The sequence below is a fragment of the Nannospalax galili genome, unplaced genomic scaffold (genome assembly GCF_000622305.1).
Source record: "Nannospalax galili isolate Female #2095 unplaced genomic scaffold, S.galili_v1.0 scaffold290, whole genome shotgun sequence".
Classification (NCBI taxonomy): domain Eukaryota; kingdom Metazoa; phylum Chordata; class Mammalia; order Rodentia; family Spalacidae; genus Nannospalax; species Nannospalax galili.
The window spans coordinates 4,727,053-4,754,227 of NW_008331486.1; the positions used below are offsets into that span (position 1 = coordinate 4,727,053).

The 27,175-nt window shown below is 51.4% G+C and overlaps 2 protein-coding genes across 8 annotated transcripts in view; one reads left to right on the top strand and one right to left on the bottom strand.

The window, feature by feature from the left end:
- Nucleotides 1–21,605, bottom strand: part of Angptl2 (angiopoietin like 2) — a 33,600-nt gene extending 11,995 nt beyond the window's left edge. The window contains exons 1-2 of the mRNA XM_008824953.2: nucleotides 21,127–21,605; nucleotides 7,912–8,777 (exon numbers count right to left, since the gene is read on the bottom strand). Coding sequence (XP_008823175.1) covers nucleotides 7,912–8,728 — 817 coding nt within the window. The 5' untranslated portion in view covers nucleotides 8,729–8,777; nucleotides 21,127–21,605. The remainder of the gene's footprint in view (nucleotides 1–7,911; nucleotides 8,778–21,126) is intronic.
- The window catches only part of Ralgps1 (Ral GEF with PH domain and SH3 binding motif 1), a 269,430-nt gene that overhangs the window by 158,188 nt on the left and 84,067 nt on the right, over nucleotides 1–27,175 (top strand). The window lies entirely within an intron of this gene.

A 27,175-nucleotide genomic window follows, 5' to 3' on the forward strand; every position in this document is an offset into this window, starting at 1 on the left:
GAATTATTCAAATCCTTTCAAAACTGTTACAGTAAAAATTAGATGTGTGGAGGTGGGTGCACTTTAATGCATTTGGTGTAGCCTGAGGCCTCCCAAGAGCCCTTAGGGCCCATGAAGGGCTTCTAGAGGCCCTATTCCTCCCTTCTTGACCTCAAAATAAACAGCACTACTGTACTGTGTGTTGTGTGTTGCTTTCCAAGGACAGGCTGGGAAGCACATGCCCAGTCAGGTTCCAGCAGAGCAGTTGGGCAGGAGAGATGGGCAATTTAAACAACTTAGAAAAGAGGAGGGACTAGGAGTAGAGGTCTTGCCTTGCATGCTCAAGGCTCTGGGTTCAGCCTCCAACACCCCAAAAAAGAGAAAGAAAAGAGGACAGAAAAGTGATTAACTAGCAGGGCCCTGTAAGTCTCACTGTGTGTAGAGCTGACCGCCCCCCACCCCTTGCTGGGCTCCAAGAGTGGGTAGAGCCCTGCCACTTCCCCAGGGAAGCATTGGTGGCCTCCGGGGCTGCCTGGGTAAGGTGCTCACGGGATGTGGACTGCTCTCAGTGCCATGTAAGCACATCATTCAAGAACTTACCAGACCTGAGATTGGCGACCCACAGATGTTAGACAAGCAGCCTGTGGTCAGCCAGCCTATTAACTCTCTCCAAGGAAGGGGGCCAGCATCACTGGTTCATCTTAAAGAATTCATGCTGGCCTTCACCAATCACCTTTTATCTCCCACGTACTCACAAAGCCCTCTTTATCCTCTGCACCACCATTTTACCCGGGACTGGACCACAAGCCACTTGGTGTATAATTTGTGGCATTACAACCTTTTTCTCTGTCTGAAGCAGGACATTTGCCCAGCACTGAGCCTGGCCTTCATGATTTCCTAACAGTGGCTGGCAGTGACTGAGAGTAGATCTACACGGCCTCAGCCCCTTGTTACCTCCTCCAGGAAGCCTTTCCTGCCCCAGAAAGCTACTTCCTTCTGCCTGGGGTTCCCCCAAATGCCTTCGCATTCATCTCTCCTGGAGTATAGTAAGAGTGGCCACTACCATGTCTTGAGAGCCTGTTACCAGCCTGGTGAGACAGCCATGCTGTTTCATCCTATCCTTGGGAGCCACAAGGCAGCGCGGGCTCCGAGGCCTGGAAGGTGCAGGGCCTGGGACTGCAGCTCAGGCGTGCCTCTTGTGCCAGGTTCCTCCTGCATTATATGCTGTCACCACACTATTAGAGTTGTTGGGGTCTGTCCCTTAGTAGACCACAGGCTAACCCAAGTTGATCTTCCTGGTACAGGCAGGAACAAGTCCCTGCATTCCACCAGCCTTCACCTCCCACCTTCACAGGGATACAAACTATATTCCCTAATCACCCTCAGATTGAGAACCTTCTAGAAACAGAGACCCCACAGCAGTTGGTCAACAGCATCCAGACCAGCACCTGAAAAGGAATCCTTTTTGTGGAGAAGTCTGGACCAGACCATCTGTGGTAGAGATGGTGTTTAGAAATTACTTTAGAAACATCACAGTGGCTACTTAACTTCAACATCCAGGAAAAAAATTGTATTTATTTCTTTGTCATTTAAACTAATATTTGCTTTTCTTACCAAGATGTTTTTCTATGTTTATAGTAATTTTAACCTAAAATTTTATATTAAAAAATTATTTTTAAAAAATCACTTAGCTTTTTTATCAGAGAAAAAGGATAACATAACTCCCCTGCTCTTGGCTCCATCTGTTGCTCTTGAGAGTCAGGGTAAAGAACACCAGGATTATGTCATCCTGATTCACCCTCGGGAGGCCGAGGCTGAGGAGCAGTGCTGGGGGATCGGGGAGGGACTGTCTCCAGGGTCCCATAAGCAGGTCCCCACAGCCCATTTCCTCACGTGTATGTTATTACTTTTACCATAGCACCTGACTGTCAGCTCCACAGACAGCACAACTTCGGACATTCAGCAGTGCGATACCAGCTGGCTTAATTCTGCTTTCCTTCTACTTTCAAAACACATAACCCCCCAAAAATAAAATCTGTGGCCTGTCAGGACTACAGTATAGGCCAACCACGTAAATTCACCACAATGATCATTTGTATGACCAGCAAGCTGAGCAAGCTGGGCACAGATGCCTGTTCTTCAGGATTTTCTCGATTACTTCTTGTTTGCCAAGTGCCAGACTGTTAAATTTTCATGCTTTGAGATGCCAGATACCCAGCTTGTAACACTAACAAGTTGATAGTTTATCTCCTCAGTTGCAAATACCCAGGGCCTTTAGCCCTCTGTCATCCTTGGAAAGTGGCCTGAGGGTGGAGGGATAGCTGTGGGTCCTACTCAAAGGCTCTTTGTGATCAGCTCCCCAGGCCCCCAGAGGAGGAGGGAAGATGGCCCAAGGACTACACAGCCTGTGCTGGCTTTTGTTTAGGAGGAAGCTAGCAGAGAGTGCTCTTTGAAACATCACTGCTCTATTGCATAGTTTGCAGTGAATCTGGAGGTCTTACTCATTTAAGAAAACATTTTAGAGAAAAGAGTATGGTATGGGGGAAATAATACACACTCTAGAGGCGGGAGACCTGGTGGCTTTCCCCTCAGTCTCTGTAGCCCTGAAGGCCGAATAGGAATCAGGGCTAGCTAGTCACCCCCTTGTCATCAGCAGCACTATACCCTACCTTCCCCAGCTCCATCACCTTGGGACCAGTACCTTTCCTCTGTATGGGATTCACCCAACTTCAGAAAGGAGGGAAGTGATCTAAACTTCATTGAGTTAAGAGACACAGATAAGCTTATACTGGGGCCCATGGTCTCTTGTACATATTTCCTACCTCAGAGAGAGAGGGAGATAAAATCAGGAGAGAAAATCTAACTAGAAAAAATGTTCTTGGTCAGTTCATCCAAGCTCCAGCTCTTGAGGCCTGGGGTGAGAGGGTGGTTTTCACGTGTACATTGTGATGTCCATGAAGCAGGGTAACTCTGAGAAGGGGTTTACGACTCTGGTGTTCTACATGGACAGCTAACATTTAGAGAGCAGGACTTTAGACTCAGCTCTACAGTGATGCAGCTATCCATGAAAGGCTGAAGTATAACCCCAGAGATATGTCCACACCTAAGAAAAGCTAACCATTAGATTTTTCCATTGCCTCTGTGAGACCCGTCTCCTGGGCATCACGTGTGCATCATGGTTTCTGTGCATTGGCTTTGCAGGCTGAGGAGGGATCCTGTGCTTCTGCAGGCACTGCATCTGTGCGGCCCTCTAGGGTTCCCCAGACCCCCACCACACACACACACTCCTGCTTTTGAGGTCGATCTCCCAGAGATCTGCCTGCTTCTGTCTCTTGGAGTGCTGGGATTAAAAGCGTATATGCCCTTTTTAAGGACTATTTAGAACTTGGTTCCATGAAACAGTGACAGAAAGCAAGTCCCTAGTGGCTGAAACCACTAGGTTTTCACACCCTAGCAGTTGAGACTCTCTGTGGAAGTGAGGAGTACCTCAGAGTGCTAGAGACAGACTTGCTTTGGGCTGAGGCTGAGATACTTGCTAGTTGTGTGACCTTGGCTAAGTGACTTTGAACCTCAGTATCCTGAAATGACCAGTCCAGGGACCATCACTGCTCTGCACCAACAGTCTCTGTGACAGGAAGGCACACTAGGGAGAGGTGCAGTTCTATGTTTTATGATGTTAGGACTCTTTTTTTTTTTTAATCTGTGGAGAAACTAGCCGAGCAACTTCTGTTCTTTCTCAAGAGAGGAAACATCTAAAAGTGCCGATTCCTGCTGGATTTTAAAGTCTCCTACTCAGGAGGCAGAGGCAGGTGGATCTCTGTGATATAGAGGCCAGCCTGGTCTACATAGCAAGTTCCAGGCCAGCCGAGGCTATGGGAAGAACCTGTCTCAAAAGCAACAAAACAAAAATAAGTCCTTTCCAGCAGGGCCTTGCTCTGCCGTGGGGAGCAGGCAGCCCTACTCTTCCTGGTCATCTCTCCAGTGGGCCATGTGACTAGAGACTGGTGTATGGGGTCTGCCTGGACTGAGCTCAGAACCCTTCCGACCCTTGCCTGTGCCTCTTAGAGAATGACCTCTGAGACCATGCTCTAAAAACAGCAGAATGCAGGGGGAGAGAGCCACAGGCTGGCCATCAGCCCAGGCCTCATTGTGAGCACCGCCCCCCCAACCAAAAAGTCTCCAGTCTAAGCACTGAGGAAGACAGGTCCAAGCCTAGGTGTGACGCTTGGGAGACTAGGAGCTACCTGGGTCCCTCACCCCAGCTCTTGGCAGGCACCCCCTGGCCTGGGGCCAGCCTGTCATTATCTGGCTGTGGCAGGGAACAAACCATGAAGATGGCTTTGGATGAGGACTGCGGCCGCCTCGGGCGGGTTCTCGGAGTGGACCCCAACAACAGGGCAAAAGAGCGCTGGCTCTGAACCTTGCTGGAGGGACGGCAGAAGCTGCCAGGACCTGGCTGCAGAGGTGTTTAATTGCAAAGGTGTTTCTGGTTGAGTGATGGCAGTGAATCAAGGCTCCTTTGGGGAGAGCACAGAGAGGTTTTGTCTTCCAGGACCAGAACCTGCCTGAGCTGGAAGAGGACCGATAAGAGCCCTCTGCCCATTGGTTGGGCCAAGTGGAGCACCTCCTGTTTTTCCTCCCACTCTAGTCCAAGCTCCGAAAGGCAGGATCTTCCCACTGCCGCCCTCCTCCTACTCTGCCTGCCTTTGTATGGACACTCAGTGATGAGATGGACCATAAAATATGTACTATAATCAAGTAGCAACATTTGGGGAGGCTTTTCTCTCTCTCTCTCTCTCTCTCTCTCTCTCTCTCTCTCTCTCTCTCTCTCTCTCTCTCTCTCTCTCTCTCTCTCTCTCTCTCTCTCTGTGTGTGTGTGTGTGTGTGTGAAAAAGTATAGTGTATGCAGATTACCTCCCAAGCTTTGTGCCTCCTTAGAGAGACAACCATCTGGGTGGGCGTGGGAGCCTTGAATACAGCACACTGCAGGTGCCGGAACCCATTCTGGGTTGCAAACAACTGAGTACCAGGCCTTTTGAGAGGCCAAGAGCAGGGCTGTGGCCCAGGGTCTTTGTACAGAGTGTGGGAGCCTTGAATACAGCACACTGCAGGTGCCGGAACCCATGCTGGGTTGCAAACAACTGAGTACCAGGGCCTTTTGAGAGGCCAAGAGCAGGGCTGTGGCCCAGGGTCTTTGTACAGAGCCATCTCTATCAGAGGCCCATGAATAACTTGGTTTCCTGACTTCTAGGCGCAACGGAACCCATTCTGGGTTGCAAACAACTGAGTACCAGGCCTTTTGAGAGGCCAAGAGCAGGGCTGTGGCCCAGGGTCTTTGTACAGAGCCATCTCTATCAGAGGCCCATGAATAACTTGGTTTCCTGACTTCTAGGCGCAACCGGTAAACTTACAAAGCCCTCAAGATGCAAGACAGAAGTCTCATCTCTGTCCAACCATCCCTGCCCCCCAGCTGGGCTCAATCATGCCGCCTCAGTGACTTCACAGCCCCACATCTGCCTCTCTTTGACTCACTGAGCACACTGGCTCGACAGCCCGGTGTTCACTGTAGTCCTGATACTTCATCATGCTGGCCTCATAAATTCTCAAAGTGTTTCAGAAATTTTGACCTGATCAGATTTTCCCTCCCAGAGAAATCCAGTCAAACCTGCTGTGAGGAATTTAGGGGATAGAAATGATGAGGACGGAGTAGAACCCAGATGCATTTGTGCACCTGCCACCGCCCCAGACTGAGCTCCTGAAACCAAGGACCATAGTTCTCACCTGCCTCCCGAGTCGAAGGAGGACCCAGACCACATTGGCTGGCCACCCCCCGTGACCACATAGCACATGAGTCATTGAATTGGGTTTTCATGAAGTATCCCTGTAAGGTTAGAGTTTTACCCCATCTCCCCCTTTGGAGAAAACTGACACTCAAAGGAGTTAAAGAATTTCCATGCTCTTTATTTATTTGTTTGTGTGTTTGTTTGTTTTCACCCAAGCTGGCCTTGAACTCTATGTACAGCTAGGGATGACTTCGAACTGCTGATCCTCTTGCTTCCACCTCCTGAATGCTGGGATCATAGGCACATGCTACCACACCTGCTTTTATGCAGTCCCGGAGCTAAACTCAGGGCTTCATGTATGCTAGGCAGGCACTCTATCAACAGAGCTATATCCAGCCAATTGAAATGGCTTTCTCATGAGCAGCTACCCAAAAAGAAGTGGGGCCCAGATGCAAATTCGGAATTTATTCCTACACTCCATATCTACCAGTTTTGTTCAAGCACAGTGTGTTAGAAACCAGAGATCCTAAGTCAAAAGGACATCTGGGGACATCGTGACAGCTGCCTGACTGTAAGCCTGTTCAACTGAGCCTTCATGTAGCACCTAAGGGTACATTTCTTCTCTGGGTAGTCTGTCAGGAGACATGAACACACCCACCCTCTCTTTCACCTCTGATGCAAACCAGGTGTGGGTACAGATGGAGCAGTCATTAGCCATTGAACACCAGACTAAAGACAAACTGTTTACCTGTCTCCTTGTTTTAAGATGAAAAGACCATGATCAAAGGAGGCTCACTTTACCATGGGCCCAGCGCCATGTAAGCCACGTGCTCTGCAGTATTTCATTTCCTAGAACTGTCAGTTGGGAATGGACTAAAAGCCTACCCAAAACCTCAGATGAGGAAATAGGTACCGAGGGACAAGGTAGTCTGCCCCGTCCCAGAGTTCATCAGTGGAAGAAGCAGGATTTGAATCTAGGTCTACTCCAGAGCACCAGGCTTTCCAGCCCCATACCCACTCCTGATCTTTGCTTCCAGGTTCTGTGACAGATGCTCTACCCTGCACCGACCTGTCTCCTCCCCTCACTGACCTACCCACCCACAATCTGCCCACTGGCCACCCTCCTGCACACAGGTTCAGCTCGGTACTTATGTTCAGTTTTTGAAGTATGACAGGATATTTTCAGTAAAAATATCTCCCTGCTTATACAAAGAAGTGGCAGAGCAAGCTGGCGTAGGGCAGATGGGAGCTTGGCTTTTAATGAATTTGTTAGCACACTTAGAAGGCAACAGTGCCTTGTTGAAGGGGAGGCTGAACTCCAGGGGGCTGTGCCCAGTGAGGCAACCCTCCAGCCTACTCACCCCAAACTGAGAATTGCCAGAGTCCATAGCACAGATGAGCCAGCTCTGGATTCAACTAAAGGCCTCACTCCCCAGGCAGCTCAAGCGTCCTCAGCCTGTGAGCAAGCTGCTCAGCCTGTCCCTAGGGAGCTACAGGATGAATCAGGTGATGCTCATGAACATGCCCAGTGCGGCATCTTGGTTCCACTTCCCAGGGTATTCTTCCAGGAATCCCATTCTTCCATGACAGTGTTCTAGGAGTCAGTTTAGGATGGCAGGTATACCTAAGAGTATATGGAAGCTTTGTGGAAAACTCCAGTTGCAATGGACCAAAGGAAACTTGTGCGCTTTGGGAACGCCCCTTCCTGTCCCACAGTCCCTATAAGGCCTTAACTCTTAACATGATAACATTCTCTTTTCTCTTGGTCTACTGTTTATTCTGTGACATTTGCAGAATGGCAGGTCTGGGCCCTACACGTATATGTAAATCTATAGGCAAGACATCATAGCAGAGCTCAGAAAGGTCCAGGCCTCAGTTCTTTTTTCTCTGAAGCCACAGAGCCATCACACTCTCCAGAGCCCCCTGCTGGCAGGTTCTACCTTCCATCACCTCTCTGAGCAATGTGGTCCCTCACCCTTCAACCCCACTGGTTCCAGCAGCCATTCCAAGAGACTGCTAAGAGATTATGCAAGTCCTGGCCTGGCCTTAACTGACCGAGGCTCTTCCCTCCCACTTGGGATCACAGCTAAGGGAAACCTGGTGCCTGGCTCAGAGGCCCACGTGAGCTTGGATCCCACAAAGGACTTACCCGATGGCTTATCTGTGGAAGATGGGAGGCTGGTGAGGGCAGGCATGGTGGGCAGAGGGGGTGGCAGCACCTTCAGGTTCTGGTCACTCTGGATTTCATTGGTCGAAATCTGGTTGATGATTCGGTTGTAGGTGGGAGGTTGGTAGACCCGAGACGGGGTGGCAGGGGGTGGCTGGGGCACAGGCCTGGCCGCAGGCACCCGCTGGCAGTGTTCTTCCAGCTGTGCAATGACCTCTGACTGGTTGTGGGCCAGCGTGGCCAGGTGCTGGTACTTGTGCTCCAGGTCCTTGTACTTGCTGGCCAGCTGCAGCATGTCGGCCGTCTGGTTCAGGATCCTGTTCTCCAGCTGGGAGAGCTCCAGCGCATTGTCACGCTTGCGGATGATCTCGTGCAGGAGCTGCATGTACAGCTGAGTGACTCGTGAGTTCATGTTGCGGCTCTCCTTGCGCAGCAGCTTCACCTCACTCACTATGCCGCCATCCACCTCCACCAGCTGCTGCAGCGTCTCAATCTGCCGCTTCTGCTTGAGCAGTTCATTGTTGAGCAGCTCCAGCTCCTGCTTGTGCACGCGGTTCTCCAGGAGCACCTCGGGCTCCTTGGAGTTGACGCAAATGGCGCCCGTGACCCGCTGCTGGGGCACGATGAACGTGTAGGTGCACTTGTCTGGAGACTCGCCTGCCCGCTTGTACCTGTTGAGGTAAATATACTCTCTCTGCGAGCCATCCTCTGCACCCTCAAAACTGTCCTCAGGGCTCGTAGCAGCTCCCACGGTGGCCAGCAGTCCCAGCCACCAGCAGGTCACACACAGTGGCCTCATGGTCCTTGCAAGGTGGTGGTTGGTCTTTATGAATGAGTTCTGTGGAAGTCTGAAAGTAAGACGGAGAATCAGTGACAGTCCCATCCCTGCCAGTGGCCTATGCCACCACAATCCCACATTCTGTTCCAGGCAGGGAATTCTCTAAATGCAGTTTGAGGGATCATATTCTGTTCCCCTGGAGTTAGAGGGGGGATTGCCATGAAAATATCAGAGGACAGCAGGGCCCTGCAGAGACAGAGGGAAAGGGAGAACCTGGGTACCTGGAGGCTGCCTTTGGGGTCATGATCCTGCTGCTCTCAGAGCCTGAGGACCGCCTCCAGGCAACTCAACACCAGGAAGGGGAGGTGGAGGGAGGGCTGTCTGCTCTTGCTCCTTTGCCTCAGGATCCTCCAGCCTTCACACCCTGTCATTCTACAGTCTTATAACGCTTTCCCCATGCACCGTCTGTCCCAGCTGTGATGCACACACACTACTCTCTGGTCTCTACTGGAACTGAGCTCTGTAAGGGCGGGTGCAGAGTCTGACTCAACCTTGTCCCTAGAATGTGGCACTGAAGGCTTTTCAGCAAGTGTTGCTAAATGAATGCATTGTAGACACAGACCGAAACATGTTCATTTTGTAGTGCACAATGTCAGTAGAAGGATGTGTCCGATCACATGGCTCTGGTTTGTGTGTTAGCCAATCTACAAAGCCCCAAACAGGAACAAACCAAGCTCTTCTAAACCCAAATATTTGTAACAGTCAGTGACTGTACAGTCCCGATCATTGCACCGTGATTAAGTCAGACAGGAGCAGAAGTCAGGCACGTGTCTCTAGCTTGTTTTTTGGACCATACATCCTCAGATGTCCAACACCCAACAGTGTGGTAGGCATGTGCTGGGTGCAGGGGACATGGCTGGGGATGGAGCCAGCCCTGCCCTCACAGGGCTTCCACATCACCAGAGTTCCCAAGTCCTGTGAGGAGAACTATCACGTGCTGTGAAGGGGGATGATGGGGCCCTGACCTAATCAGAGGGGTCAGGAGCACTTCCCTGAGAAAGTGACCTTTACACTGACCCTTGAGGGATGAGTAGGAGTTAGACAGGCCAAGAGGGAGGGGAGGATGTACGTGGTCCCTCCTCCAGGACCTCGAGGGCACTGCTCCAGCACTCTTCCCCATCTGTCCTGTGTCATCACGGTTTTCCAACACCCCTGCTGCTGGTTCTCTCTTGACCTCACGGCCTCGCTCCAGCTCTGTCCTGTTCTCTGCTCCCTCTTTGGCAAAACCCTCCAAAGATTGCCCACATTCATGGCTCCCAGAAAGCTCTCCTCTTTCTGTTCCCTCCTAAAGCCCACCACATCAGTCCTTGCCCCTCTGTCCACTCTGTGCACTCAAGCCAGGATGCCAGTGGTCTGGTCTCCACTTGCCTCTTCCTCTGCACACTTCCATCCCAGCCTGTTCCTCCCAGTTTTTCCTGTTAGTCAATAACAACTGTTCCAATTGCTCAGGCCAAAAATCTTGAAATCATCCTGAACAATTTTCTGTCTTTTGTAACCCACCTTAATTCACAACCAAGGTGTGGTAGCCATAGCCTAGAAACATTCCCAGAATGCCCCTGCTGTCCCCTGCCTTCCCTGCTCACCTGGACTATTGCAATAGTCTCTCAGCTTGGCTCCCTGTCCCTGCCACCCAGTAACCAGAGGGTTGGGGTCACTCTTCTATACAAAACCTTCCAGCAGCTTCTCATCTTAGAGTGGAAGATAGGGCCTCTTGGGACCCTCCCTGACCTGGTCTCTGTTCCCTCCCTGATTTCATCTCTGACCGCTACCCTGCTCAGTCACCTCCTGCAGCCACACTGGCTCCCGGCTGCTGTTCAAGCTGTCAAGCATGCTGAAGACTCAGCTCCTTGCCCAGAACTTCTCTCTCTGTTTCCTTATTGTGCACCCCCTTTCCCCTTCAGGTCTTTGCTGAAGCAGCACCTTCTCAGTGAGACCCTCCCTGCCTACTTAAGAGTGTGTGGCCTCTCCACCTCCCCCTTCGAGTCCTCATCACCAGCTGTATGCTGTCCCTCTGACCCACCCCCTCGACTGTCCGCTCTTCTGGAAAAGTCGGTTTAGGCCCCTGCAACACTTGCCTACTGCCCGACCTGGAATTGAGGCATTCCGTAAATATTTGTTGATGGAGTGAAAAGAGAGCTAACAACAACTGCAGTGCAGTGGAGAGTAGGAACTGGTGAACTGGGGAACCCATGACCAGTGGTTGCCTGAGGGGATCAGCCTATGCGGAGGAGGCCACAGGTCAGATTCACTGGTAACATCCATGACATCATTTACTGAGTGCCGCCAAGCACCTGACCCCTGGCTACTTTCCCATGTTCATGCAGTATCCTTTGATACTCTTCTTAATTCCATTTCACAAAGAAGGAAACAGAGACTCACGGGGGCAAATGACTTGACCAAGGCTAGAAGGGGGTACAACCAGAACTCAGCCCTGTCTGACAGCTGTTAACAGTTAGAGTCACTAGCAGCACCACTTCCACACTTGACATTCATCTTTGCTAAATATCAGCTGGAGCACAGGACCCAGTGCTTTGTCCTCCCTGGATCCCATGGACGTTTCTCCTGGGAGTCCCTGGTCTAGGCTACACCATGTGCCAGCCAGTAAGCAGGTACAGATCAGACCCTGTTCTCCACAGGGCCATACTAAGCTGTTTTCTACTGAATGCCGGAGCCCAAGCCTGGTTCTGACAGTGCAGGATACTGGGCCTGGCTGGCAATGAGAGAGGATTTAGAGAACATCTGTCTGCAGAGAGGCAGGGCTACAGTGACGTCAGTGGAAACCGGGCTAGTTTGAGAATGTTTGCCTGTTTCCAGTGCTTTGACTGCTCTAGAGCTGGTGGCCACACCCACCCCAGAACAATGGGGAGAAGCTGGGTTCCAGGCTAGGGTGGGCCAGCCGCACCTTCTACAGGCAGCTCACCTGCCTAGCCTAGTGACAAACACCTCTCTGCTGTGCCCAAGAAGCTGCCAGAGCACCAGGGAGAAGACTTGGCACCAGAAAAACAACAAAAACTTGATTTCCAAACATTTGTGTATATCCAGGCCTGGAGGCTATACTGTTTATTGTTGAGTTTCATCCCTTCCCAAGCATGGGTCCTAACCACACTCACCCTTGGACTTGAGATTCCAAAGGCGGCGTGATCTAGCCCACATTGTACACTAGGTAAGCAGCAGGAGAGTGCATCAGAAATGTGGGTTTGGAGTGCCATGGTAGCAGTGGGATAGCAAGAACAGCAAAACCACTGACAACGTCTAAGTGAAGAGTACTGAGGATGGCCGTGTGGGGTGGGGGGCGGGGTAGAGTGCCTTCACCCTCTCCTCACATCCTCTGTCACCCATGAAGAAATGCCACTGATGGCCTGCTTCACAGAGGAGGATGTAGGTCCGAGTCAGAGTTTCCCAGGTTGGAAGCAATCCACCGAGCAGAGCAGGTCCTGACCACCTGCCCCCCCAGCATCCTTAGTACCTGCCTAGTGCTGGCACAGGGTGGGGAGGGCACATCATGCAGGACGATCATAGATACCATTTCTTTAAAAAGCATGCTTTGCAATTGTTAGATTAAAAAGTAAACCAAACCAATTACCACTCACACGTGGTTTCAAGGACCTACAGCCCTTCTTGGATACATTAGCCCATTTGATCACTCCAAAGCTCAGAGCCACTTATTAGTATTGCGCCTGGTTTGAGGGTGAGGAAATAGAAGCTCAGAAAGCTATCAAGTCACTGGCTGGTGGTAGAACCAGTCTCAAAGCTGTATGGTGGATTCTGGGTCTTATAGTTCCATCTCTGTGAGCCTGAGCTTAGTGGGGGTGATTTGGAGCCCAGTAGTTTATAGAAAGGAAGGAAAGGGACAGAGTCCCCTACTGGAGGTCAGGCATCTATACCCTAGGCAACTCAGCAGTGTTATTGACCAGTGGAGACGGTGACATGCAGGCAGGCTGAGTGTCCTGCCTAGGGACAAGCAGCAGTTAAGAGCCCGAGCCCATGCAGCTGGACCACCAAGGGGCTCACACCAGGGCCAGGCTGCCCTTGCCCTCAGCAGCATTTGTTTTCCTTAAGGATTCCAACCCGTCTTCTAGTTTGGCAGTTCTGAATGGGCAGTAATGAGTGTGTTTACTTTTACTTTCTTGATATTTATTCAGCTAATTGCATCCCAAGAGAAGTATCCCCCCCAGCATTCCAGCCATCTTAGGCTAGGGAATAGCTCGGCTCCAATCAAAGCGCCCCTCCTTGGTTTCTCCCTATGAGCAACAAAGAAAAGCAAATCTGACGGTTTTCCTTGGCCTGGAAATTAAAAGAAAAATGCTGTTCTGAATTGCTTTTCCACATTGTGTGGTGAGGAGTTTCCGTTGTGCTGGGCTTTCCTCTCCCCATCACCAAGCCTGGAGTGGCCACGTGGCAGGATGGCCTCTGTACACAGGAGGTGGCCTCCCTGGGCTTGGGTCCCACCCAGCCTCTGGTGGGCTGCATCTGAGGGTCACACAGCATGTGCCCACACCCCTCTTGCCACCACAGCACTGTAGCCCAGGCAATGGGTCACTTTGTGAAGAAGTGTCATTTTGGTGAAATGGAGCTATGTCCTGCCTCCTGGAAGAAGCTGCTGGTCTGGAATCTACTTCTGGGTTCTTATCTCAAAGGTTAGGAATGAGAAAAGCTCAAATAATAAAAATAACTCTAGCCAACTATCACTAAGGCCCACTTTATCTTCATCATGCCACTGACTCTTCCCAGCAGCCCTGGGCAGGAAGACCCATTACTTTTTGGCAGCCATGTGAGCCAGGTGCTAGTAGCCCGATATCCATGTCTTAGCCAACAGCAGGGTGATTCCCCCATTTGACCAATAAAATACTGAGGTGCACTGTGCCACTATAGGGCGGGGGCACAATCACGGTCCTTGTGGTTTTGAATCTTTCTAGCAAAGCTCTCGATTTCTTTAGAGAGGGTTTCATGTGTCCCAGGCCAGCTTTGAAGTCACTGGGAATCCAAGGATGAACTTGAGCTTCTAATCCCCCTGCCTGTACCTCCCCAGTGCTGGCATTATAGGTATGTGCTACCGTGCCCTATTTATGCAGTGCTGGGGATTGAACCCAGGGCTTCCACACATGCGAGGCAAACACCAGCTGAACTACCTCCCCAGATACAGTCAAAGTTAATAGGGCTAATCACCATGCCCACTTGGGAGAGCCCACAGGAGAGGGAACTGTTGAGATCTGAAGACCATGAGTCCTTTGCTGAAATCACAGTTACTAAGTAGCACAACTGAGAAGCAGAACCCCCAAAACACCAAAATATGCTTGCTGTGGAAATGCCAGTGTGAAAGGAAACCCCAAAGAAAAGTGTTCTGATCCTCTAGGCAGGAGGAGGATAGGGTGCTCCTGGGGTCTGCAGGACTACAGGCTGCAGAGAGGCCTCCCAGTAGAGTCTGGCTCTTGGGTGTGGTTTCCTTACTGGTCTAGGTTGTAGTCCTCTGGTAGACTACACACCATCCCTAACCCAGCTAGCACTCAGAAAAGTGTTCTGATCCTCTAGGCAGGAGGAGGATAGGGTGCTCTTGGGGTCTGCAGGACTACAGGCTGCAGAGAGGCCTCCCAGTAGAGTCTGGCTCTTGGGTGTGGTTTCCTTACTGGTCTAGGTTGTAGTCCTCTGGTAGACTACACACCGTCCCTAACCCAGCTAGCACTGCCCTGCTGGCTGGTGAGTAACAGACCAAGGCTGAGTCCAGGCCAAAGGAGGCATCACAGCCCCACAGGAGGTCTGAGAGAAGTGGCCTCTGCCCAGGTCATGAGGGCATCTGGAACTGCTGCCTGGCCCATGTGTGCCTGACCGGCCCTAACCTCTGGCTTCTGGGAAGCTAGAAACTCTAGCTGTACTTGAGTGAATCTGAGGCACCAGACCATGAATCCTAGGTCAGGACAGGAGAGAGACTCAAGGCACTGACAAACAGTTATTCCCTCGAATGCTGTCGAAAGGCCTGACATGGGTGTAGAATGGTACCCAAGCCGACTGCTGATCAGGAACGGGGTAGGAGCCAGATGTAGAGGAGTCCAGAGGCTGGGGCTGTCTAGCTGAGCCTATGACCAACATTACAATGGCTGTTGTTTGTGGTACACTTGTATGCCCTGCTCACTAAATCTCATTTGAACCCACAGCCACTTAACACAGAGGGCCCCAGGACTGGTTGGCCTGGCTGAGTCCTATTGTCCTCTGTGATTATTAATAGCATCCAGTTAGCACAGTATATGACCCCTGACCTAGGAGACGGGTCATATTGTATCAGGCAGTGAGGGAAACCCAGGCCCCAAGATGTTGAGTCAGTAGGAGTAAATAGCAGAACCGGGATTCAACGGGAACTGCCAGCCCCATGCCTTCACTCCCTCTGAGGTCGCCTCTCCACCCAGCAGGAATAAAAGATGTCTGTTTGTCTAATGGCCAGGATGCAATCGCTTCTTACTCACTGTTGACCAAATGAGCAGACATGGCTTTCAGGTCAACACAAGGGTGAGTCTTGTTGGACATTAGAAAGAGCTTCTTGATCTTGGGAGTGGTGAGACCCCAGAAGGGGCATCTAGGATGAGCAGCAACAGCCTCACCTTGGACAACCTGGAGAAGGGACTGTGCAGCATTTGTCTTCCATGATTCACCCCCAGCCTGCAGGCCAGGGAGGGAATACCCAGTCTCCACACTGCCATCCCTCCCAGCCCAGGATGCTGTGAATCATCCCTTACCAAAAGTCCATGGGGGAAACCAGGGAGACTGGCCAGGTCCCAAACTCCCTCAGCTCAGCACTCATAAGATCTGCCAATGAACCATTGGCCCTTCTCCATACAGCCTTCTGTTAGCCATCCATTTAACCTTCCTATCCACCAGCCATTGCCTATGTATCCATCCTGGGGTCAGCCCCATATGGGTGAAAGGAGAAAGGCATGAACCAGAGAAACAGGCTAGGATCAGAAATCCTCCAGCTGTGCCTGGAGGAGTCAATGGGGAGGACCCTGCCTGATGTCCCTAGCTCTCGTGTGCTTGCCACGGGTGAGCTGTTGGCTGCCAGGGAAGGCTGAGTGTGTAGAGGCGGGTTGTGGTCACACTGTGAGATCATAGGGCAGAGGGGATGTGGTTAGGCATGGGGAGGTGGTTGCCTTTGCCAGAGGGACAAGGATACTGCTGTTACTTTTTCATGCTGCATTATTTGGGAACCATTTTGAGATTCCCCCAAAGTCTACACACTGAGCCCTCTGTGCCAGGAGCTATGGCCAGCAGAGCAGAGGCAGGCAGCGTCTGCAGAAGCCATTTGAGAGTCCGGCTTCTGAGTTGGCTGCTGCACTTCCGGCAATGCCTGGAGCGCTGGACCTGGAGGAGAGTCAGAGACGGGATGCACACTACCACCACAGGGTGGCTTCCTGGGAAACCTGGGCATTGCTTAGAGCTATTCTGGGCCCATCCGAACAGGGTCATCCCAGCCTACAGAGATGGGCTCGTCCCTTGAGGACAAGAACTTTCTGTACCTCCCCCCATCCCCAGATCCAAGATGCTCTGTTATTATCCCATTTCAAAGGTGAGCACATAGAGCAGAAGGATGGAGTCATGTGCTGGCCTCAAAGCCAGCTTTCTTTTCTTTCTTTTTTTTTTTTTTTTTTTTTTTGAGACAGGGTTTCCCTGTAGCCCCAGCTGACCTGACCTGGAACTCACTATGTAGACCAGGCTGGCCTTGAACTCACAGAAATCCACCTGCCTCTGCCTCCCCCAGTGCTGGGATTAAAGGCGTGCGCCACCATGCCTGGCTTCAGAGCCAGCTTTCTTATCCACACACTTCTAAGTCGTTCTCTGAGGCTTGGATTTGAGACAGGGTCTCATGTAGCCCAAGTGGGCCAGGAACTGTCTGAGGCTCAGATGACCTTGCAACTCCTTATTCTCCTGCTGGGACAATAGACCTGTGTGCCAGTGTCCCCGTTTTAGGAGGTGCTGAGGAATCAAACCCATATCCTTTGACGTGCTAGGCCGACACCCTACCCAGAGAGCTATACTTCACACTACCCCTTGGTCCACCCCACACCCATGTCAAGGGCTTCCTGCCTAAAACTCAAATGGAATTCAGTTAGCATCCTCCTTACAAACAGCCGGTGTCATCATGCCTCCTGCCTTCATATACTTTATGCTTCAAGAATCTTCTACAATTTCTGCCTGGTGTGTACCTGTCTTCCTTTCTAAGGTGCCTCTTAAGGTCACCTCTCTGGAAAGACATCCATTCTCAGTGAAGTCCCCTCCATCCTCCAGCTTGCAAGAGCAGCTGTAGCTGCCTCCAACCAGCACCCAGAGCTCAGACTGCACTGGTTGTTGCTTGACTGACCCAAACCCCAAGCTTCTTGAGAGGGTGAGTCCCTTTGGAATGCCCACTCCCTAGGATGGTACCTGGACAACTAAGCAGGAAGTTGAGGACTCCATTCCTTCCACACATTTTCCTGGCCAGCCTCTATGCCAGGGACCAGAGACAGAGCAGGAAAAGAAAGGATGAGGTCCCTGTGCTCAAGGGGCCCACGGTAGTAGACATTCCTAAAGCAGGTGACAACACCAGATAGGGTAGCTCAGGGCACGAGTATCCAGCCAGGGCAGGGGGAGACGCCCCTGGTGAGACCTTGGCTGAACAGCACAGAGGGGAATGGTATGTTCCTCAGGGTAAATGGGCCCACTTGATCTAGAGCTGTACCCGAAGCTTGCCCTAATGCTCGTGGACTCATCCATCCCACAGATCTCTTCTCTCCTGGCTGAAATGAGTTTGGGAGGTTCAGCAGGAACTAAGGTAGATACAGCCTTCTCTAGCAGAGGTTGGAATAGAACACATCTGCCAGGGCTTTGGCATTCTGGGAATAAGGCATCTCTGGGAGTTAAGAACTGAGTTCCTTCTAGGCTTTTCCATGGTGGTCTCAGCCCTCCTTTCCTAAGGGCTGAGTAACAGAAGAGGCTGAGCCTCTGGGGCGGCTGGCCCTAAGATAGGCTGATTTGACCTGGGAATGGACCTAACACAATGGCTCAGTTGTCAGAGGCCTGGCTCCTCACCCAGCATCTTAGCATTCCTATGATTAGAATGTGTGTCACAGTGATGTGTACATGGAACAGGACTCTGTAACTTTTAACCGCCCCCCCAAGCTGTTATTAAATCAGTCATCAGACTTACAGTCCATGGGCAAGATACAGTTTTGTCATAGAAACTACCCCCGAAAGCCTGGAGACTTCTGCCATGTTGTTGTGTCAGGCGACCACGGGTTGGGCTGAAATGGCACAAGTCAGGACTAGAATCCTTGCCCGTTAGCCCACTGATGGAGAGGCTATGGAAGAGGTACCATGTTCCTAGCCTCAGTTTCCACTTCTGAAAAAGGACAGAATCACCCATCTTAGGGACCATCTCAGCTCCCAGGATCTCTTCTTTGTGACTCACGCAACTCATTGGGCATTTGTGGGATTATTTACCATCAGCCTGACTTGTCCTGCTGCATTATAGGCTCCTCACAGCAGAGCTCCACCATGTGCTGTGAGTTGAGAACATTCCAGATTAAGTGGGCTGTGATTCAGAGAGGCCAGAGGCTGAATGTACCTGCCCTGGGCGGAGCTCCTGTCTGTTTTGTTTGTTCTGTTGTAGCTGCCGGTTGCCAACTCCCTGATGCTGTCTCAGAACTGCTTGAGTGTGGTGCAGGGTAGATAGTGAGCTTCAACTCAGTGACTCTAAAGGAGTCTCTGAGTAGTGATGGAGAAAATACACAGGCGGATCTCAGTCATGTGGACGAGTGTTTCCCCAAGGCACTGCTCCCACATCCTGGTGTCAGGGTTCCTGGTATAGGGACCATGTGGCATATTGGAGTCTGAGGTCAGCTTTGTTACTCGGGTACGCTGTGTAACTGCCAAGACTCTTTTGTAAGAGGTGTAGCAACCATTGCTGCAGATGTGGACTCCACAGAGAGTAAGTAGGCATAGAATCCAGGAAAGCACTCTGTTCTCAGGTGGGCCAGGGCCAACATTCAGTAGAGCAGCAAAGGTGGACTTGACTGCCAGGGACACAGGGTGGCTACCCAGTAACAGCATCAGGGTAAGAGAAGTTGAAGCACCTTGCATAAATCAGTGGCATACAACAGAAGGCATGGCCTTAGGAGTGATAGTCCTGGGTTGGAAAGTTCTGCATAATCACTTAACTATGTGACTTTGAGCAAGTTAATCTTTCTGAGCCTTTATTTTTCCCATCTGTAAGGCGAGATGCTAAAACCAGAACCTACTTCCTAGGGTGAGGATTAGGATGAAATGAGGTAAAGGGCCCGCTCACTCAGCCTAGGGCACTTTATAAACCATCATGGAGTCCCTGCTCTGCCATGCTGGGTAGCGCCCTCTGGGACCATACATACTGCCCACATATATCTGTTCCACCGAAACTGCCTTTACTGAGTCATAGCCCATTTGTGCCAGCCAGGCTCATGAAGTCAGTCAGAGCTGCTCAGCCTGAGCTACATGGAGAGGCCAGGGAGCCACCAAGTCCAGACTGCAGCAGAAAGCGTACCGCTTCATCAGCCCCAGAGGCCTGGACTGGAAGCACATATTTCACCACTGCTTTCCAAAAGCCTCTGAGAGATCAGGAACCCACTGGGACTCTGGTGCCACGGGGAAAAGTTGCTGCCCCTAGGCTCAGATGCACCAGTCTGGTGTGGTAGCAACTCCATCACTGTGGCCAGGCTGTTCTCTGCTTGCCCCTCTGTAACGTCCCTCTGTAGGACCAGGGAGGCTCCATTTTCCCATCCCCTGTGGTTCTGGCAGAGACGCCAGCAGGCAGAAGAGTAGCACGCAGAGCTTGGCTCCGCCTGTGAAGTTGGTGTCAGAAGTTTTGGTCCATTTGTACCTTAGTGTGGACTTATGGATGCAGAAATGCTGTGAGTGGCCCCAAACCCAAACCCAGATATAAAGCCTCCCCTACCCTAGACTCCTGGAGGGCCCCCAGTGTGGGCAGTGGTGGCTGCTGCAGCAATGGCTCTGCCTTTGGGGGTTTTCTGAAACCTTAGCAGGATGTCTCCCAGAACAAGAAAAGAACTGGGGTCCCTGTGACTCAGAGTGGCCCTGGAGTCACACCACTGGGCTGCACTGTCTAGCTGCATGGCACTTGATCCCTCCCTCAGATCCCTTACCTATAAGATGGAAATGGTAGGTATGTGTGTTATAGGGTAGCTGCAGGTGCCTGTTCAGCTCTTACTGAGCTGGGCACTATTATCCATTTACAAATCAGGAAACTGAGGCTTAGAAAAGCTAAGTGATCTGCCAGAGCCTCTGGGCTAATACTCAGAAGAGCTCGGACTTGAAGCCAGCTCATGAGCACTACCCTACTCTGCCTGCACTTAGAAGAATCCATGTGGAGCACATTTGGCTAGCTTCGGAAGTGGCGTTTCAACTTTCCTCAGAGCCCTTGTGAAAAGGGATCCTTTTCTGAGTAACCACACTGGTCTCTGGGAACTCTCCTAATCCCACAGCAGAGGCAATAGCTGACCCGTGACACACATATCACAGGGAGAGGGGAAGGATCAGCGAAGAATTTGTTTGGAAATGTTATCTAATGCTGAGCGCTTTCAAGGGACTCTGTGGTGCCTGCAGCGTCCTCTCACTGAGCTGCCAGGAAAGCCTGGCATCCCCTGTTTCTCAGCCATGTCCTGCTGGTGGGCACCTGGGCACCATCCTTGGGCATGGAGAGAAAGTCAGGTAGCACTTTGCCCCAGTCCCACTGGCAGAAACTTGTGGGTGATACGTCCTGTCCCTCGCAGCATGCTTATGCTCCTGGCTAGCAGGAAGGACATGAGCAGGGGCTGCCTGGCCCTGGGGTACTTGCTGAACAGGACCCTCAGGGCCCCCCACTGCCTCAGGCCTACATTCGGCTCTGCTTCTGCCTTCCCACACTCTCAGCAGTGGGTGCGCAGGAGCCCGAAGCCGAAGCACAATGTGCCAAGTCCTCTGCTACCCTGCTGCTTTCAGCCCGCTGCCCTCTCAAGTACACACCTACGCACACGCACACACCCAGCCTGCCGCCCAGGAGCCGCCCCCTTCACCCCAAAGGCTCTTTGTCTGTAAGAGAGAGTGGGGCTCACCAATGATATCCTCAGCATCCCAGCCCCATGATCTTGTACCCCAAACGTCACCTGGTCCAAGAGTCCAAGAGTTCACAGTCTTGCCTGGTCAGATCCTTGGTTTGGCTCCAAGTGAAAGCAGGGGATGACCCCCGTGGGAGCCAGCTTCACACCCCCAACTGGACGAGTCGGGGTTGCTCGCCCTTGGCCTCAGGGGCCAGCTGCGACCTCGAGCCCCCTGCCCCGGCTGCTGCAGATTGAGAGCTGGTCCCTTACCTCTTCTTCCTGCTTGGCTCTGGAGCAGCACCTCACATGCTTCACCATGCCATTAGCGGGGCAGCCCGGCCATGGCCTCCAGGAGGGGTCCAGAGTCGCAGGCCAGACTGGCTGAGCAGCCCTGCCTCACCGGCCTCTCCTGAGCGGGCTGTGTTCTCAGCGATCCACCGGGATGGGGCTGGCTGGGGTGACGCTGGGGCCGCTCCCACCCTGCTCCCCCTCACAGCGGGGCCGGCAGCAGCCTCAGTGCATGCTTTGCAGGTCCAGTCTCAGGCAGCACCACTCAGGGCTCGGGGTCCTTCCCCAGGCCGACAGCAGCAGCCTCAGTTGAACTTCCAGCTCCTTTGTGGAGCCTTTACATGCCGCCAGAGGAAACTGTGAGCACAGGCTGACCCTGGTTGGCTGCAGGCGCTTCTCTCCACCCACCAGTGCAAGAGGATCCCCCAGGCCCCAGAAAGGCTCCGGGCCTCCCCTCAGCCCCAGACAGGGGCGGGCCGCCGGGTGATGTCACTCTACCTCCGGCCCCAGCTGGCCCTGCCCCTCCTGCAGGCCCGCTTTGGCGGGCCCCCTCCTTCCTTGGCAAGGGCAGCCTGGCCAGCTCTCCTCCTGGCTCGCTCCGCTAGCTCCCAGCTCCGCGAAGCCCGCCGCTCCTGGGACACCCTGCACAGGCTGAGCACTTCCCCTTGGACTCAGGTGATGGGTTTTGATCAGCTGCAGCTGTGAGTGCTGCTGCTTGGGAGAGTCCAGCAAGTCCATCTGGCCCTTGCCCTGTGTGCTGCCCTGGTATGCCCCTCAGTGCCCTTCTCCAGAGGCTACACTCCCTTCCAAACCACATCGTCCTGCTGCAGAAGGCCAGCAGTGACTTAGAACAGTGAAGCTACCGGGGCTGGGGTTGGGCCACACTGGAGGAAAGCTGTCCCTAACTACTTGAGTCACCTTTCTTGGGCTTCCTTCCCTGCAGCACCAGTGAACCACGTGCCAACAGGGCTCAGTGATGCTCTCTGGGGTCACCCAGGAAAGACCTTGTACAGGATCAAGTGTGGTGTGGCCTAGGTAGGCAGGTGACCTCTGTGGGCAGAGGCTGTGTGACCCTGCTAGCCTCTGTTCTCAGCTGTGACTTGAGGAACTGTTCAAAGAACAATGCTGAGAGTCGTCAGTGCGGAGTCCCCCTTGGGAATATCCAGGCTCAAAAAAGGGAACAGTAGCGTTGCTGCACCAAGCAGGTGTCCTCCAGATACACTGGCCTGCGGGGCTGGTCAGAGGGGGGCCAGGCCTGCTACTGGAGTCTCTGCAGGGGTGCAAGCCCTGAGGCACCCCACAGCATGAGTTCACCCCCTCTTTGGACTACAGTATGGGAAGTAGTAGAGATGATGCTTCTTTCTTAAAAAAGGTTTAGTGGCAATGGTGGCAATGTTTGAGTCCAAACTAGGAGGGCTCCAGTGGGACTCTCCCATACCAAGGCACCAAGGTGCTTGTTCCCAGTCCCTGAAAAATGGAGCTTCTGTGGTTCCCTGCCTCAGGACTGCCATCTTTCTGTTTTCTTCTTGCCTTAGCCCCTCCTCAACCTACCCAGCTTCTCCTGCTTTCTGTCATTCCCTTCCCTTCTTAGAAGAGACTATAGACCTTATGAGACACCATTAGCCAGGGAGTTGGCCTGGATGGTCAGCCAGATAGACTACCTAGACTGAAGTTACCACCCACTCTGTGTTCTCCAAAGGGCCTGGAGGGGTCCTTGGAGATGCAAGGGGGCCACACAGGCCAAGGCTCAGAATCACCAGCAGCAGCACATGGTTGGGGGCTCACCTCTCTTCCAGCTGCAACTTTGGTGGGAAGAAGTCACCATATTCTGCAACCTGAAACCAACATTGAAAGGTTGCAATGTCTTCCTTTCCCTTTCTCTTCCCTCTCACTTCTGGGAAGTGTTTGTGGAGAAGCTACTGTTAGCCAAGGCCCCTGTCCTCTGACACTCAGCACTTGGGCTGGGAGACAGACTAAGTAAGTGTTGGGTATGAGAAGTGCTAGGTGCTCGAGGCTCATCTCAGGGAGACCTGGTTGAGCTTGAGCATGGCAGCTAGGCCTAGCTTGCTGGTGAACTAGTACCTAAACTCAAGCCATAGGTGACTCAGAGCCAGCAGGTGGCCAGGTGGTGAGGGGACAGTTTGGGCAGGAAGGAGTGGGTAAAGACCCTGAGGCAGTTGACCACAACATCCCCCAGGCTACAAGGAGACCATGACATTCCTCCCATTGAGAGGTGGTGTCCGTGCCCTGTCGCTGTGGATCCATGTGGGTGGTGATTTGCACAGTAGCACCAGTAGCGTGCAGTAAAGGGGAACTACCTGACTTATGAGGCTGGAAGAGAGCAGGCAGTTGCATACAGTGTAACTTCTGCCCTTATTCACTGTGGAGCATGGAACAGGCACTGTGGAACAGCATCTCCTGGAGCTTTGAGCAAGTCAGAGCCTCAGAAACCCAGGAGTCACTGCTCATGACAAACAGCATCAGCCCCTGGCATGTGAGGAAAGATGCCTCCAGATGGTTCCAACCCCTGGCTACTGAGTTACCCCCCACCTGTGTTTTTCTCTTAGCTGTAGAGTCTTCCTGTTGGGGTCCTGAATGTGAGGGAGAGAAGCCCTCCCTCCCACTGTTCCACATCCAAATTCCTGGCCCACAGCTTAATGAAATAGTTGTTGTAGGCTACTGAGTTTTGGCTTCATTTGTTAGACCACAGCAGTAACTGGGAAAGACCCCAAGGCAAGAGCAATTATACAGACCTCTTGCGTTCTACTTTAGTTTGTTTTGGTTTTATTTGAGTCAGGGTCTTACACTGTAGCCAAGATTGGCCTCAAAATTAAAATCATTGTTCCTCAGCCTCCTCAGTACTGGGATTACAGGCATGCACCACCACACCCAGCCACAGGGAGTTCTTTAGCAGCCTGGGAGAGAAGATGAGACCCTGTTAGAGAGGTAGGATTAAATCCTAAGGAGTTTCTGGAAGGCATAGAGAGCTGGGGCCTTCTTTTCTTTGTAAAAGGCCTGTTGAGAGCCACAGACTGGCATCTGAAGCTGGTGACTGTAGTTGTGGCCATCTGGTAAGAAAGGCAGTTGGAGGCCGTAGGATCTACTGGATGGAGAAGGGAGTCTTCAGGACCACCCCACCCCCTTGGCAGCAGGCGCAGCCCATGTATGTTAGTTACTACAATATTTCTGTTTTCATAAAGTTCCTCCAGTATTACCAAGTCGGGGAAGAGCACCAGAGTAGCCTCACTTGCCTGTTGGTGGCCCAGGGAGGTCACGTGCCCTCGGGGGGGGGGGGATCAAGGGCACTCAAACACTTGAGTCAAACTCTAGTTCTGCCACTTAGTACCTCTGAGGCTCACTTTCCTTCATCTGTAAAATAGAGATTAGAAGGATCTACCACATAGATCGACTTCAGGCTACTATAAAAATTAAATGAGACATGAAACACTCTGGCCATGTTCAACCCAATGAATGTTGGCTATAGTAATTACTGTTCTCTCCCTCGCTGGGCTCTGAGTACCCTGAGGATGCAGCCGTGTGTTTCCTCAACTATTTTTGCTTTTGAGACAGGGTCTGATATACCCTAGACTGGCTGTGAACTCACTGTACAGCCCAGTGACCTTGAACTTCTGATCCTCCTATCTCCACTTTCTGAATGCTGGAATTACAGATGTGTGCCACCACCATGCCTGGTGTGTGGTGCTAGGGATCAAACCCAGGGCTTTGTGCCTGCCAGGCAAGCACCGCCCCTGCCTTGGTTTTGGTTTTTTTGAGGCAGTGTCTCCCTGTGCAGGCCAGGCTGGCTTGGACCTCAAGATCCTTTTGCCTCAGCCTGAGTGCTGGAACTGCTGGCATTCGTGACATTTGGCTACAACGGATTACCACCCCCCACCCCCACCCCCTTAGAAGTTTTTCTCTTATCTTTGATTTTGGCAGTTTGACTATGATTTGATTAAGAGAGATGTTCTTTGCATTTATTCTACATGGACGTCACTGAGCATCTTGGACCAATAGGTTGATTTCCTTTTTCACTAAATTTAGGAGAGGGGCATTGTTTTTTCAATCTCTTTATGCTGTGTTTTCTTCCCCTTCCTCTTCTTGATCTCCACGTACATACCTGCTGTCACCGAATGTCTGCATATCTTTTCTTTTATGCTTTGGTATGAGTCTTTTCTGTAACCTGCTCTCTCTCATCTTGTTATCAATCTTCTGTTAATTTCATTTCAAATATTTTTATTAGGTATTATATGATTTTTTTTTACTCTATAATTTCCACTTAGATTTTTTTTTTAACTCAAAGACAATTTTATTGGAATTTGAGAGCAAATAGAAAACACAGGACAAGCAAGCTAGCTATCACAGCATCTGTGGACAAGATGGAGAAGGGAGCAGTGAGAGAAAGTCACACTTTTTGAGTTAAAGGTCAAGAAAAGCAGAAACTGGGGCTAGAGAGACGGCTCAGTGGTTAAGAGCACTGACTGCTCTTGCAGAGGACCCAGGTTCAATTCCCAGCACCTACTTGGCAGCTAACAGCTATCAGTAACTCCAGTTCCAGGGTGTCTGACGCCCTCTTCTGGCCTCTGTGGGCATTGCATGACACGGGTGCACTTGCATACATTCAGGCAATACACTCATATACAGAAAATAAAATTGATAAATAAAATATTTTTTAAAAAAGCAGAAGTTGACAAGCAACTGCAGGTGGTCGGATGAAGGATCTGGGGAGGGAGGGAGGGAGGGAGGGAGGGAGGGAGAGAGAGAGAGAGAGAGAGTGAGAGAGAGAGAGAGAGAGAGAGAGAGACCGAGATCAAAGGATCAGGATAAGCAGGATATTTGGGCTGGATCCAGAAAAGGGAAGTTGTGGAAGAAAAGAAAAGGTTGAACTTTCTGAGTTAGAACCCAGACAGGCTTAGCATGGAGGGCCTGTGAGCAGCTGTGTGGAGGGGCAGCTTCTGGGATAGAAGCAGCTCATCAAGAGGATGCCTTCAGGGCTGCTTTTCTTTCACTTTCTGGCTGCAGGCTATCCTCTTGTGGTTGTATAACTGAATTTTCTCCTGTCACAAGAGGTCTCTGGCCTCCTCCAGACAAGAGAAGCTTCAGACCTTGAGACCAACCATTGAGCAGCCATTTGTAAAGGGTGTTACTGACCATCAACCACAGTACTGTGTCAGCAGATGACCACATATGTTCATGTCTCAAAGGGGTCTCCAGACTCGGAAGACACCTGCTGTTGAATTATTTTACTGTTTCTCTTCTGAGCTTCTCTATCCATTTCTCTTATTTATTTTTTTTATGTGTATGAGTGTATTGCCTGTGTGCATGTAAGTACACCCATGTCATATAGTACCCGCAGAGGTCAGAAGAGGGCGTCAGATTTCCCTGCAACTGGAGTTAGGACAGTTGTTAGCTGCCATGTGGGCGTTGGGAATCGAACCGGGTCCTTTGCAAGAGTAGCCAATGCTCTTAACTGCTGAGCCACCTCTGCAGCCCCCCATCCATCCCTTGCACTTCCTTTCCTGAAAGTCTCGTACCTATTTATAATAGCCATTTAAACCCTTGTCTGCTTACTCTAGAATTGGGTGGGAAGCAGGTCTAGCTTTATTGACTCTGTTGGGTTTTTCTTATTTTTCTCAAGTGAGGGTCACAATTTCCTGCTTCTTACATGTCTATAATTTTTCACTGTGAATAAGGCATCACACATTAAAGAGAATCTGTATCTTCCTGTAAGAATGTCTGTTTTGGAGGCTGGAGAGATGGCTCAGCGGTTAAGAACACTGGTTGTTCTTACAGAACATCCGGGTTCGAATCTCAGCACCCACATGGCAGCTAACAACTACCTGTAACTCCAGTCCCAGGGGATCCAACAGCCTCTTCTGACCTCCACGGGCATTGCACAACACAGGTACACTTACCTACATGCAGGCAATACACACATACACATAAAATTTAAAAATTTAAAAAATTTTAAAAGTCTTCCCCCCAAAAAGAATGTATGTTTTGTTCTAGCAGGTACTTAAGTCACTTGACTTGG